The sequence below is a fragment of the Poecilia latipinna genome, unplaced genomic scaffold, assembly GCF_001443285.1.
Source record: "Poecilia latipinna isolate Pla-1442-1.1 unplaced genomic scaffold, P_latipinna-1.0 Scaffold22, whole genome shotgun sequence".
Lineage (NCBI taxonomy): Eukaryota > Metazoa > Chordata > Actinopteri > Cyprinodontiformes > Poeciliidae > Poecilia > Poecilia latipinna.
The window spans coordinates 42,886-58,511 of NW_015112638.1; the positions used below are offsets into that span (position 1 = coordinate 42,886).

General features: G+C 42.5%; 1 protein-coding gene across 20 annotated transcripts in view; it reads left to right on the plus strand.

Annotated features, from left to right (window-relative positions):
- tcf7l2 (transcription factor 7 like 2) overlaps positions 1-15,626 on the plus strand; it is a 121,072-nt gene that overhangs the window by 35,976 nt on the left and 69,470 nt on the right. For 17 of the 20 annotated variants that reach the window (XM_015035950.1, XM_015036068.1, XM_015036053.1 and 14 more), the window contains exon 4: positions 12,111-12,212. The exons of the other annotated variants lie outside the window; for them this stretch is intronic. In XM_015035950.1, coding sequence (XP_014891436.1) covers positions 12,111-12,212 — 102 coding nt within the window. The remainder of the gene's footprint in view (positions 1-12,110; positions 12,213-15,626) is intronic. 20 annotated transcript variants of the gene reach the window in all.

Here is a 15,626-nt window from a genome sequence, read left to right on the forward strand (position 1 = left end):
GGGGGGGGGGGGGGGGGGGGCTCTTATGGCCGGATCACCACGTGATTGAGCTAAGTGGTAATTAGCTATGAGAGGTGCGTGTGTGTTTCTGAGCATGTGGTTGCAGCTGTGTGTGTGCAGATTCATGAAGATGTGCAAAACAGCCACCGAGTTGATTTGGAGGTGAGAGCGGGGGGCTTCGTGGTCAGGTCATCTATGGGTTGGGTGGGTTTTGGTAGTGGCGGGGGTGACCTAGCCCTAGTTGCACCACCACCCTCACCTGACCCTCTTCAGGTCTTTTTTTCCATCTTGGGAGCATCAGCCATTTTAATGAGCTCCAATAACCAAGTCCTTATTACTTATTTATTCATTAAGCTGCCGTGGCAAAGCAGCGCTACCCCACTGTGTGAGTGAGCATGTAATTGCTTCTGTGGGATCTTTTTGCAGCATCACTGTAAATACCCTAACAAGCTAATCCGACAGAAAACAGATAGCTTGAAGACGAATTATCCGAGTTGTTTGGTTTAGGTTGGTTTTATTGGGTTGAAACCATTAAAATCTTGCGTTGTACGTATGCTGAGGGAGTGGGCCTCATGAATATGGAGGCTGAACTGCTTCAAGGCGTACATGCACACATGAACGAGGCTAAAAAAAAAACCCAGCTGTTTCGTATGATTCTCCTCTTCATATTAATTGTCTGCTGGTATATGCATGTGATTCCTTCGACGTGCTGCTTTCTGATTGATGAATTCGCGTAGGTGGAATTGTGTGATAGCGCGCAGTGCTCTCAGAATATCGGAAGTCTTTGTTAAGCCTACCACTGTGTGTGTACACATTCTCTCCCTCTGAGGCATGTTTCGTAGCTTCCTTATATCCAGTCTGCCGTTTAACTAATTCATTGTGAACTCTCGCGGAACAAAACCAGACACCCAACATCAAGGGCAGCGTTCAGCTCTCCTCTAGCACAATAGCAAACGCAGCGCTCTCCGGCAGAATGTGGGCGCTGCAGTCGGCTTTACTCCTTCTCCTTCAGCGCAGCTCAGCTGCTGTTCACAATTTTTTAGTTCTCCTCTGTACACCCCTGAGCCTTTTTCTTGCAAACAAAGGTAAGTGTGTAGTAAGTGTATGGGTTTCCCAACCTTTTTTCTTCCCAATCACCGTTCCTCGGGGGGTCTCTGACACACCTTGGGCTGGAAACACTCCTGTTCACCTCAATATTGGTCTTCACTATGTAGAGGGCTCGATCTCAGAAGGGTTTCACTGGTATTATTGGCATGCAAGCATGGGATGTAGTAGTCGCAGTAGTGGAATAGTTTTGGGCAATAATAGCAGAGATGCAGTGAGAAGTTGACTGGTGACCCAAATGAGACAATTTTTAGCTGACCGATTTGAAATGCCAAAAGTCAAATTTTTTCTTTGTAGTAATCCAAACAAAACAGTGCTTTGAGGTTTAGCTGGAATCACTCTTTGGTGGGGATGTTGATTGAAGAATTCTCAATGTTAGCTAAGAACAAGATTTAAGAAGCTATTTAAATGGACGCCATATTTAGTTTGTGATGCGTTTTGTGAGAGAGTGAACATTTCTATGTTCCATTTCTTTCTGACCTATCTGGAGTCAAACCTCCAGATAGGTGATGCAATAAGTGATATTTGGCCAGTAACTGAAATTGGTTAGTTTTCCTCTTGACTGGCTCCGACTGGTGATCATCTGATCAATTGTGGCTACAAATTGAAGCATTGTCGATATGCAACGTCCCATGAAAGACTGGTTGGAAATTTACTACGCCAATTATGATCCCTGAAACAAATGTTTGCTCTGCTCAAACAAAGATTGTATCAGATTTGGCAAATCAAAAACAAAACAGGAAATTGTCATCAACAGTAAAAACCGTCTCTATTCCATAATTTTTGTTGAATGATGAAGTTTATCCCTTTCACAGAGGATGTGGCTCTTGGACTCATTAAATCATACTGTTTGTCTTTATGTTATTATTAAACAAAAATGTAAGCACTGTTTTAACTCCATATTTTGTTTTTATTATCTACGTTTTAATCAGAGAATATTAAAGGTGGCCCTTAAATAGACGAAAATAAGCTCTTCACAAAAATATTTGATATGGACCCGTCAACTCTGTTACTTCATTTCGATTACCACCTTAAGCATTTTAAGACAACTCGGTTAAGGAGTATGTTTGGCCATTTGTTGTCCCAGCCATCGTGGAAGCTATTGAAAGCACCACAGAGCTCAGCCTTTATTAGTATCTGTGCCACTCAGAACAGATCTGTGACTGTAACTCTGGGTAACAAGAGAAACACCTGAAGGAAATGTCATTCTGCTGCAGCTCATGATGCTTCAGACAGACTGTTCATTAGCAAGACTGGTGGAAGACCAACCAACTCTGGCCTTTACCAGCCCCCCACAGACCTCCAGCCCCCACCGCCCATGCCATTATTTATAGAGCAACCAAGAGGAACTCTTAATGACTCTGGACAGTGGTAAAGACAGAGCAGTGCAAAAGTCAGACATAGAATCCTGTTTTCTTTCTGAACCTGTTGGGAAGTTGGTGCATTCTGGGGTTTGGGCCTTTTATGTCCTTTATGCTTAAATGCATCTAATGTCAAAAAAGAGCAAGAGCCCATTTTTGGTAAACATATGTCGTAAAGAAGTGTGTCGCCTTGCCTTGTGCAATCCTTTGAAACGTCTCGGTCAATCAGCTGGTGTTTGAACAGCACATTTGCCCACACCTGCTAAGTAAACAGTGTCAGAGTGGAGCCTTGCTTATCACATGGACCGGTGTTCAAGAGAGCAAAACTAACTACCAGAACAGGCTTGATAAAAGTCAAGTGTCCATGGAAACATGTCGAAAGGACAACACTGAAACATATAAGCTAAAAACTAAGTACCGAATTTTCCGCACTATACGACGTACCTAAAAACCTTCAATTTCCTCAAAAGCTGACAGTGCGCCTTATAATCTGGTGCACCTTATATATGGATCAATATTGAGCCACAACAGGTCTAGCAACTACGGTAAGCAGCCGCCGACTTCATTTTCGCCTGTGGAAGAAGAAGCGCGCGGTGCATGCTGGGATAGTTGTCAGAACGCTGGTTTGATAATAAAGTTTGACTGATCTATCTATCTACCGACCGTAGAATCAGGTCGTCTGCAGGTCATTTAGCACCACGTTCTCCACCAACATACTGTGTGCGAACGGAGAAGGGTGACCATCGTCCGGCCATGCCCCGGCCCAGTCGGGAAAGCTCTCCTCGCCGACCGGAGTTGGACGGTCTTGTTGACATTCTTTATGTCAACAAAGTGGCTTTAGACATTCATCAGGGGTGCCTCTGGGGGGTGCTTCGACTAGGGTTACCAAGGCACCAGCGAGAGACAGAGACTGCGGTGGCATCGTGTCGGTTGGTCTGTGTTACCCAAAAAGCCGTTGGGCACAATATCGTAACACCAACACCGTGAGTGAAACAATGACTGGGGCAGCCTGCTATATAAAGTACTCAGGGACCACTTCTTTACTATTACACATCCACATTTGTAGAGTACGGAACAAATCACGCCCCTTATAGGTTCAATACAGGACGGATGGCAACCCTAACTGTAGTGCCTATTCTATGCGCCTTACATATGAAAAAAGTTTTAAAAAAGGCCATTCACTGAAGGCGCGCCTTATAGTGCGAAAAATACGGTACTACTTCTGTTTTTTCCTCCAAGGCTGCACAACACTGAGATATTTTTAACAATAGCAGTTGCACAAACCTGCGTCTCCAGCTTCATTTTAGAGGGCATGCAAACTCTGGGTCTGGTGGAAGGGAAAAGAAAGGTCAAATGTGCCCCCACTACCCCACCCACCCACCCTCGCGAAAATACATGCTTCTATGAAAGCATCAGGTTCGTTTTTTCTGTTTGGGGGGAAAAAAAAAGAAGAGAAAGGGAGTTTGGGGTTGAGATGGAGATTGCCGGCAAAGGAGGTTGGAGGTGAGGTTTCGGTTCAGGTCGGCAGCCCCAGCACTGCCAGAGCCGGTGGAACCCCCAAGCGGTTCTGGCTTTGGAGTAAATACGGACCCAGCGGACCCCCTTCCCGCCCCAGGGCAAGCAAACCCCAGGCCTTCCCACATTTCACTTTTATTTTCCTGGTTGCAAAATGCCTCTGGCTATCAGAGCAGGTGGGGCAGTTTTTTTTCCCCCCTTTAATATTTACTCATAAAATGTGCATTAGTAGAACCAAAGGATCCGTGATGGGCCCTCTAGTGTTGGCTAACTTTCTCTCAGTTTTATCAAGGAATTCTTTCACTGCTTTTATTTGCTTCACTCTTGTAAAGACAAATCCTGCATGAGACCCAACTGTGTGTTCATACCCCTTGAACTCTTGTGGTCATGTTACAACCACAAACTTTGATATATTTTATAGGTTTTCTTGTAACAGAGCAACACAAAGTATTGCAGAATTATGAAGTAGATGGAAAATGTTCCAATGTTTTTCACGTTGTTTACAAACAAAAATCTGAAAAGTGTGGGATCTATGTATATTTAACCCATCTAAGTTAATACTTTGGAGAACCACATTTGGCTCCAATTACAGCTGCAAGTGTTTATTGTTCGTTGAACGTTTTAACAATTTCTTTTTGCCAAACAGCTTTAGGCCAGGTAGATTAGATGGGGAGTGTTTGTAAACATAAACACTCTCCATGTGCCAAGACACTTTCATGTCTTGGCACAGATTTTTAATTGAATTTATGTCTGGTCTTTGGCTGAGCCATTGTGATTTATGAATTTGGTACAATCTGAGACACTCCATTGGTACCACTGGTTGCATATTTCGGATCACTGTCTGTGTTTGTATTTAGGGGTGTCAGAAGGAACGGGGCTGAGTACAAATCCATGTCTTACTTTTCAGGGGGCTTTTTATTTGTACAACATCGTGAAAGTAAACCATCGTTTTCCTTCCACTTCACAATTATTCGTTAATTTGTGTCTGTTACATAAATTCCCATATCGAGTTTGTGATTGGCGTGTGACCAACCGCATAAAAGTTGACGGGCTGGTCATACTTTTGCAACACATTCAAACTTTTAACAAAAAGGATTCTCTACCTCATTTGAAAAATAATTACTTTCACCTTCTTCTGTTTGCTTTATTTGCTTAAGAATGCTTTTGCTTATTCAGTTGCACCTGTGCGTGACAACAAAGACCATAAGCATTATCTGCTGCAGATCGAGACAATATGCTCAGCTCTCATTTTTCAAGGGATAAAATTGTAGTCAAACTGGATAGACTAATCTTTTAAGCTTTTAGCTGTTTACTTACTGAGCTTTTGAATGGGCTCATCTTACAAGCCTTGATCATTTCCAGACTTAAATAAAGCTCTTTATAGTAGCAGTTTGATTGGTGTAATCTGCAAGCTGTCAATCCAATCTCTATGGGGCTCTCCAGCTGGGCCATTTGGCCAGGAGTTTGTCAAATATGGGTGTGTTCTGTTGTTCAGGTGTGAGTAAGTAAATGTGCATGTCGAGTGTGTTAGGGTGGAGATGAAGGGGGGTTATTCTGAATGTATAAAGCTATGTTGTGTGAATGACATGGAGGGGTAGCCACAGATGGCCAGAAGATCCCCTGGCCTCTCTGGAGCAACACCCAGCATCCATATGCTGACTCTAAACCAAAGCTGCTGTCTGCTTTTTCTATAACTCTCTCCGCTCCATTCTCACATGACTGCGAGTCCCCACTGGTGCTCATCGTTCTTCCACTGGTCGCCCGCTGGAGAGGAGACCAGTGTTTGCCAGCCACATTGGCACATTTGGACCTCAGTTTGTTTGATTGGTCTGAAGCCCTCTTTGCTCCTAATCCAAAACAAAAGCGAACAAGCCATGCAGCGGCTGCCGCTCCTGCCCGTCAGGCAGCATGTGATAAGCACATCAGATGGGGGCTTGATTGGAAAGAAGCTGGTTGGGGACAACAAACAGGCTGAGAAGATCTTGTGGCCACTGCATTCGCCAGAAATTAGAAAACTGGGTGTGAACGTTTTTACTCCCTCAGCTTTAATCTGTGATCAGTGGGTTCAGTACTGGAAAAGTAGATGTGATTTTATCAGATTGCCTACTATTAAAACGCTCAGCAATTTAAGTCTGCCAATGCTTTCACCAACAGCAAATACTTTAAATTGAATAGTTGACATCTGGAAACACCTGAGACTGCCTTTAAAAAGGCTTAGAGCTTCTTGTTTAAAAAGTTAGAACACTGCAGTCCTTTTACAAATTCATTCACGTGACATGAGCACTACAATATTTAAAATACAGTGCTTATGTTAATGGATGAGCATGATTACATGCTCATTCTCATTATGAATGACTGAGTACTGAATTTTGCACAAATAGATCGGTTGTAATGAACTTTGGTTATTTTTCAAAAAAGAGGTGTTAACTCTTATATTGTATTTTTTTTCTCAGAAATTGTAGCAGTGAGTTATTGTCAGACACAGACAGGCAAATACTTTAGGAGGTAATTGAATTGTTTCAGTGCCAGTTTGATACAAACTGGTATGTGTATAGGTGAAGTGATGGCCTTGCTTTGCTCCCTATCCAGCCTCCCCCTCTGCTAGTGACCAGGACAAGAGGCCTGGCTTGTTTTCACTGTGATGCCAGACAGTGTTGGTCTGAGTTAACACACTGTGGCTCATGACACGCCAGTGGCAGTGAGCTGTAGATGGGTCCGGCATGAAAAAGGAAATCTGGTGAAACATAAATTCCAAGTTCAGCAAAGCTGCACTGACTGTAGAGGGAATTGGTTCTCCAAAAAAGTCTTTCAGCTTGACCTTTTGTTTGAGGCTGTGTTGGGAAGAGCATTCATTTGGGTTTGGGTCAAAGACAAGACGAGGAGTTTGAGTTTTATTAAATATGCCTTTAACTGAAAATGATGGGAGAACTGGGACGGTGGGGGTGAGTTCATCCCTGTGTAAGGATTTAAAGGACTTCGTTGTCTTTCACTTCATAAGAGACAATTGAGTCATTCAGCTCCCATTGTGAGGCTGGCCAGGCAAGGAGGGGCTGCAGGGCATGGGCGAAAGAGAACAACCTCGAGAGGCAAGTCTGAAAAGGAGAGGGGAGAAGGAAGAAGCGGCGCTGTGAAAGCATAGCTACTGGTTGGTTCTCGTTGGGTGGGGAGGTCTGTTGGGGGGGAGAGATTGGGTTTGGGCTGGTTAGCGTCTGTGTATGGGTGGAGTTGGGGGCGGGGAGAGAGAGAGAGAGTTATCCTGGAACTCCGGAGCAATTTGTCACTTTGGAATGGCTCTTGAGTTACATGGGGGGCCCCCTCTCATAGCAGGAGAATTTTCAGGTCGCTGAGTGGGGAAGCAGAGGGAGGGGGTCAGAGGTCGCGGCCTTACTCGAGCCCAGCCAGTGCGTCCGTTAGCAGGCCAGACGGGTGGGTGGGAGCCAGAAGGGGGTTGATCTGGAAGTGCACAGTGCTTGCCAAGGTTCCGTCTTCCTCGACATGCCTATAAAACCCTAGTGTGTGAGAACATTTGCAATATTAAGGCTGAGGTGGAGCCACTTATCTGGGCTCCGGCATCCTTCGTCTCACTTATCAATTGGTCTAACACTGAGGAGGTGTCTGGGCGTCACCTTCACACTCCTTCCTCACCTCTTCTCCCAGGTGAAGCAGTGTTTCAGGATCTGCATCTGTCAGCACGTTAACATGACATTGCAAAACTTTTGCTACATGTGAATTATGGAGTTGCACTGATCAGAGATGTGATTTGTTTCCTGTCAGGGATTTCTTAAAGCTCTGACTTCCTAATGTTGATTTTAGTCAAAATATTTATGTAAAATAAGGAGATGCCCGACATTAGGGAGAGCAGTTTGTATTACGGAACTCGTCAATTGAGCTGGACTTCAAAACAAGGACAAAATTGTTACAAGAGTTGAGGCTTTTATCTGTTTTTAGCATCTTGTATTGGTGTCTGGCATGGTTAGCGTGGCTAACTGGGTTAGCTTTATAAATATATGCTTTTAAGATGTCCAAAAGATTTCCAGCATTTCCTATTGAGGATGTTACACAGCATATAGTTAGACTCAAGTCTTCTTGAAGATTATCCAGAGAAACTGGTTAATCTGGTTAACTGCTTTACTGTAGTGCTTCCCGGATGAGCCCCCAATTTGTTGAAACTGGTTTAGGATCATAACAAAAACAGGAGACCATGGTTAAAGGTGCGGAAAGTGAATATTTAATATGGATAATAATATTAAGAAAAACTACAATGGAAGGTGGGTGACAGTATCAGTGGTGTAATGCAAATGCTTGGATGTGTTGTGTGCATGCAGATGGGAGTTGTGAGTTGCGAAAACAAAGGTAAATGCGCATGATGAGAGGAGATGAGGTCTGGGAGCACACGCGTCAGGAGTCCTTAAATACTGTGCTCTGGATCAGCAGGTCAGTAACACCTGCACAGAGGAAGAGCCTCATAAAGCCTAGGACTATAACAACTCTAGAAAATAACTTTCCTATCTTGAATGTATGTGTGCTACATATGTAATTACCTCAGTGAATGTAAAATGGCTAACTCCGAGTCTCCTTCTCAGTAACACTAGCTCGATTACTGAATAGAAAAAAAAAATAATAAGACTTTAAAATTCCTAATCGACTAATCACTGACCAGTTTTCGCTAAGTGTAAAAATCGTCTGATTCCAGTGAGAGGGTGATATGTCAGTGCATCTCTGTCGTGCTGAATTACCTCATATATAACAACTTTGTCATTCTCCTCTTCCTGTTCTTTTTTTTTTTGCTGTAAAAAAGTCACCCTCCTCTTTTACTCTTAGCAATTATTGCCTAGTGTGGGTAAAAGGGGGAGTGGTTCATGAAAAACCCACAGGAGCTTTTACAAGTTTTCCTTTTTCCACTCATACAGACATACAAACAAGCATAAACAGTTCTGGTGCAGTAAAAGTCGTCTTTGGGTCATAAACGATGCTGGAGAGCGACCCGGCAGCAGGCAGTTTTCTCCGCGCCAGGGCTGTAACTGAGGACACGCAGTCAATAACTCCCTCCAGCGTCTTCCACTGGCAGGCACCCCACAGTGAACTCTTGGCTAATTACCACTGATTTAAACACAGTCTCAGAAAGGGTCGTGACACACTCGCTCTCCAGCCAGCTCTGACACACACACACACACACACGCAAAGTGGAACACACTCGTATAAACTAGTGACCACCTTTGCAAAGATGGCAACACAAAGAAACCAAATGTCCCCGGATAATTAAGCCCTGCTTCCCCCTTGCACCTCATTGATCGCGTGAGGAATGGACAGCAATTTATTAAACTTTTTTATCGCCGAGTGCCAACATGTGATCCTGGGTTACAATAATTATGGCGAAATGTAACAGAAGCTACTCAAGTCATTACCGCAACACCTTGGCAAGTCACCAAACGGTTTTGAAATGATGGGAAGAGAAGAAAGAACCCTTCAGATTTTTTTTGATCATATCCAAAAGTTTGTGTCTGACCAGCGTTACAGACGCAGCTCAGAGTTCAGGCCTGTCACAGCTCTTTAGTTGCATTGTCTTGAAATTTTTTAATGAGTATCTGTGCCACAGAGGTTACAACACGGGCCTGCTGCCCTACTGCATTAATTACCTGACAGCAGTGATTGGTCATGTTTCTTCATTTGGTTGCTAATGACCTTAATCTTATTCTCTTTTCTACCAGCATACTCTGGATTCTAAAAATGAGTCAGCGCTTTACTTTAATTTAAAAAGCTACAGTTCCGGCTTGAATATTCATTTTGGGCTATCGTTGATTTATTTAATTTTTGTGTTTTTGCAAGATGGGAATGATTAGACTACATGAATAATAACATTAAAGAATTTCAGATTTTCTCCAATCAAAATCATCATAATAAATGTGTTTACTCAAATAAACTTGCATTCAGTTAAATCTTTTAGTAAGAAGTGCTGGAGGTATTTCTCATAACCAGTAAAGGTTGATTAACTTATTAGTAATCATGTTTTACTGCAACTGCCAGTTTCTCTGTCCCAGCATGAAAGTAATTTGTTTGCCAACACTCATTGGTTTAACAAGTACGGTGGACCAACGCCTATTTGCAGTTCAGTATTCACATATTTATCCGTGGAGCATAACTCTAAATTATTATTGGATAATTTTGTAGGGCACATGTAATGTTTTCGAAAGAAAATGCAGTTTGGGAAGCTGAAACACCTTGGCACAATGATGCCTCATACGCAATTAGCTGGTGTTTGCAAGATAGCCGATCCACATTTCCATTCATTTTTCTTAGCGCTGATTGGCTGTACCACCCAAGAGTGAAGAAAAGGAAAACTGTTAATGTTAGCTTCTGTAATAGTGTGGTAGTTTAATGCATATTAAAGTGTATTTGTTGTTTTAACTGTTAAAATATGTGGTTTCAGAGGGGGGTCTCAATTATTTGCAGATTCTGCCTAATTGCGGATGTTTATGGCCCATAACTTCAGTTATTGTATCTCTGAATGGGCATCCATTCTACTTAAGACAAAGGGGGAAATCTAAGGAATTCAATAAAGATCTAAAATGAAATTTGGATACATAAATTGTGCAAACACTTTTGAACTATTTTTAACCGAATACTGCTTCCAATCCGCTGTCATTATCCACAATAAACCAAGCATTACAACGCCACGGATTGTAACGGTGTTGACCAAGAAAGAAGCAATTGCTCTAAAATCAACTCCTTCTAGTTTGACTAAACTCTTAAGCTGTACCACGTCGAGACTCTAAATTCATAACAGAGAAAAATAATATGGGTTAGGTGAGACAATTTTGATCTGTTTAGCCTCGGTGACGAGAACGATGTCAAAGATGACTGGTGCAAACTCGTTCTGGTGGATACTTCCTGATTTGGGGCTGTTTTGCAGCTGGTGCATTGCTGTTGATAGAAAACGGATGGCAATTTATTTTTTTTTTCCATTCAGAGTAACAGCAAAAGCTTTCTTATTGTCTAAAACTGCACATTGTTGAGGTGCATCTTCCCCACTAATTTCAAACTCCATGCGTGGAACTAAGAACATTAACACTGAAATCGACATTTTGCACCTTTTTTAAGTTCATTTAAGTTTTTTTTCACACGTTCTTTGTGCTCGGTCACATAAATACTTAAAAGATCTAAGTATTTGTTATTTTTGCCCCAGGTAGCTTGTTTCTCTGTAGCTTTTTATACACGGTCACTTTGACCTTTTTACCTCAGGTTAGGTGGCTGTGCCATTGAAAAGCAAAGTTTGACTCGTCATGTTGTAGCAAAGTCAACACCAGACCTTCGGTGGCTAAAAATCAATTCAGATTACTTCAGTGTGAGAAATAACATTTCATTTCAATAAACATTCATATTCAATTAAAAGGTGCTGTAGATTGTTCTAGTAGTTATTACTACAGACAGATGCTTCTCATGACCCTTGTTCCTGCTTATCTGTGTTTCATTTCATTTTATTTCCTCCCTTGGTGTAGGCGTCTTTAGAGAAACAGGGTGGGGAGGGGCGATGGCAGACATTCTGACTTCAGATAGAGGCCAGGTCAATCATTTATGGGGGCAGTCAGGTGGTTCAGCCTCACAGGAGCGTGGTGAGGGACCACACTTTGCCTCGTTTTATGATTTCCAGTAAAACCCGTCACACTGATGACATGAGGTCACCACAAAGGCGTGGAAAAGAAACCAAAAGACGTTGCTTTAATTTCTCAGACATATTTAAACTCACCAGTCTGCCACTTAGGTGTAAATTAATTTTTTTTGTTGTTTTTCTACACTTTTTCTCTGTAAAAGTATGTGCTTTGTATTTCTGAAAGAAAATGATATACATTATTTAGTCTACGGAGCTTCTGTGTGCACTCCTGCTCGACTCTTAGATGCATGCTTCAGGCCATTCTCATCGCCTCCATCTGCCTTAAAGTTTTTATTTGCGTCTCCATATTTTTGAGTTTTCACACCCCTGTGCACTTGTCGAGAAATGTCTTCCCCTTTTGTTTTGTCCTACTACTTTTTGGTTTTGCCTCCTCCTTCCCCCTCTTCCGCTCCCCTTTTTTTTTGCATTGTTAACATGTTTTGTTTTCTTTCTTTCCATTCTGTTTCCTTTCTGCCATTCAGTACCTACAGATGAAATGGCCCCTTCTAGATGTTCAACCAGGAGGTCTTCAGAGTAGACAAGCACTTAAAGATGCCAGGTCCCCGTCACCGGCACACATTGTCGTAAGTAAATCCTCCGCTCGGTCCTTTTTCACCATCTAAGAAAAAGCTTCCCCCTCCCTCCTTCTTCGTCTGTTTTTGACTGGACACTTGTGTTTGTTTCGCCTAAATCACAGCCACTAACACACCCAAGCCACACTAATTCTCCTAAAAGTGCACATGTGGACACTGAAAGGCTTTGTGGTTGTGGACTGGTTGATCACGAGGTGAGTGGCAGCGGCGGAGACTCCGTGGCGGACGCACCTGTTGTTCTTTGAACCAGCCATGTCTGTCTGTAATCTCTTGGAATGATAACTTGAGCAATTAGCTGGATTTTTATGGACAATTGATTGCGATTTAATAGGAATAAACAAATGCTGGACTGCAAGACACTTGTCTGTGAGGGAAGCGGGGGCGTTGCTTTGCTCCATCATTGATCACGCTTTCCATGGCATTGGAAGGTTGCCCTGACGATACATGCAAATAACAGCATGTACCTCAGGCATGTCGATATCTGCCAACACTAAAATCGGCAGCTTAGTTTAAGGCTGAAAGTTTACAAGAGGTCGGTAGAAAAGTTTTAACGTAAGGAGGGCATACGTTTGTGGTCACTTGGTTGGCGAGAGCGAGGAAAATCAATACGTGTGGGGATAGAGAAGTAGATCTGATGTGGCCATTAATGCCTCGGAGCAATTCCGGCTGCTGTTTTATTTTATGTTTTTTTTGTGTGTTATTTTGTTTTTATGTAAGAAAATGAAAATTTCCATGGCACAGAACTTGTCAAAGCACCCCTCATGCGGTAACCCGTGACCCATTCTTCATCTAGCGTGCCGTTAATTTGTCGTTACTGCTCTGGAGCCGCACACTGGAGGATGTGGTGGTTTTTATCGCACAGATTACACTATTGAGACACGCTGTCCCCTCTGAGTCACATTTGACATTCAATCATTACAGCCTCTTTTATGGTCTGTTATAAATTCCTTCTCGAAAAGCCGGCAAATCGAGGCCTCTGTTGGTATTTCGCCTGCTATTTAAGGAAGCACGTCTTAAAATAGGGAAACGACGCGTACTTGAAACAGAAATGTTGTCAAAAGTTGTGTTTAAAGATGAGAAGGAAATGGCGATGACAGCGTTATTCAAGGAGAAGGAAGAGGAACTCAGACAAAGCGTCTTGTTGTTCTTCTCTGTGTTGTTGCTGGTGGTTTTATACCTTTTACCATTGTTATTTCTGGAGATGTTGGGGGGAAAAACAAAAGTCCCAGCTCACATGATGATGTCATTAAATCTGTTTTATACTATTGCTCTGACTTTTAGGACATGTGATGTGTTCATTTCATCCTCATTCTGCTTTAAAAAAATTAGAGCAGTCATATTTCTAATGAGGTCATATGTGCAGAAAGTTTCAGGAAGGACATTTCTGGTTATCTTTCTGCGGATTCAGATCTTTCCCTTTAATGGTAAGGAAACTTCCTCGGTGATAATTTTGAAATCAACAGATAACACACAAATCACAAGGTCACTGCTAAAGAAGCTAGGTTTTCTGGATGTTGCATCTAAGTATATTAATGGAAAGTTGAGTGGAAGGAAAAACTGCTTGATGTTAAATTGGCATCTTTTCTTTTTCTCTTCAGTAGAAACTCTTCTGTTTGGCCTTACTACCAAACAGACATAAACAAATCAAAAGCAGTGAAACAGATAACCCTGAATAAATAATGACACTGATCAATACCAAAAAAAAAAAAAAAACTATTGTAATGTCTGCGCTCCTATTACCCACTTCTGTGCGATGCGTTTGATGCGCAGGCTGGTTAAGATCAGAGGCGTTGCCGCCGCGCTGTACAGGCGGCGCACAACTGCCTGTTAGTAGAAGTGATGAAACCGAATGTGAAATGCTGCCCGTATTGTTGGCTGCTCCTCCCGAGCTGCTCCAGCATCCACCTCTGGCTGAGGCGGGAAGTGGGCTTCAATGTTTCCCTCGTTTGCATCATGCATGCTGTCGTACATATAGAAAAGGAAAGATTAGCTGCAGGACAGCTGCCGTGAATCGTAATGACAACCTCATGTTGAATCTTGCAGGTGCCACTCAAAAAAAAAAAAAAAAAAAAAAAAAGGTCTCACTGTTCGGGGTGCATGATTCTCTTATCTGTGGATTTGGCCGCCAACAGTAGCTCCATTTTGTTTGCGAATGCAACGAATCGTTCAGGTGCCTTGACCTCCGTCTGCCTGAAGCATGAGCAGGCTGCACAGGTAGCGATAAGACAGCTGGAACATTAATAAACAGAAGCGAAGGCGGACGTAGACGAGGAATAAATATGAAGTCAAATGTTTTCATCTCTGTGTGGAAAGCTCAGTTTTGGGAACGATGGAGGATCAGCTTAGAGAGAGAGAGGAGGAAATCATGGCTGTTCTCCCCGAGGGCACGCTGGATGCCCCGGCTTGTCGTGCCCCTCGGAGGAGGCCGAGCTGGATCCTTTTTGAAGTGCGCGACCGCCCTGCAGGCAGCCTTAAGACCTGCCGCTGCTGAACTTTTGTGCCATTGGCTGAAAATCATTCAATATTTTATCCACCTACTGATGTGCAGGTTTGGAGGTTGAGCCCGCAAAACAATTTTTGTGTGTCATGCAGCTCCTATGGGGAAAGATCAACAGTGCTGAGTATTTGTTCATGCGTTGACATGACGCTGTACACCAATAAACCCTTTTTCGATGCGTTTGAAACATAAATTAGGCTGATAAATGTTGAAAACTGCATCAGCTTTTCATATTTAGTCCAAAGGAAAGCTTAATAATTCACAAAAGTATTCATACTACTTAATAGTTTTCACATTTTCTCATTTTTACCAAACACTTGATTTAATGTGATAGAAACAACACAACACTGTGAAAACAAGTGGAAATAATATTTTCACTTTACTCCGATACCCCTAAAGATAGGGGGACTGATTGCACCAAGTATTAAATAAACCTCACCTGTATCTAATTTAATTAATATAAATGTAGCTGTTCTTTTATGGCCTCTGAGGTTTAGTTCTTTAAAAAAATATATAACACTGGACTCAATCCACATTGTGAAATCTGAAAAGTGTGGCATACATTTGTAGTATGTATTTTATAGAATCACCTTCTGGTGCAGTTAGTCTTTTGGGGTGTGTCTGTTTTGGGCTGCGAAGTTGCTGGTTGCTTAAGGTTTGGCTATCTCTACAAAAGATAATGCTGCCACCACCATCTGCTACCGTTTCCAACAGTGGTTCATCTTGCCAGATTTGTGGAGAGTATAAATAACAAATGTCATTGTGGTGTTTTTTGGGGAAAATACTGATAATGATCCAGTGCGGGATTGTGGATATGTTTAGCTGAAGTAAAGAATAATGCCAGAGTAGTGGTCATTTGAAAGAGTAGGGAAATATACTTTGTATGATATAATATCGGCAGTATTTCT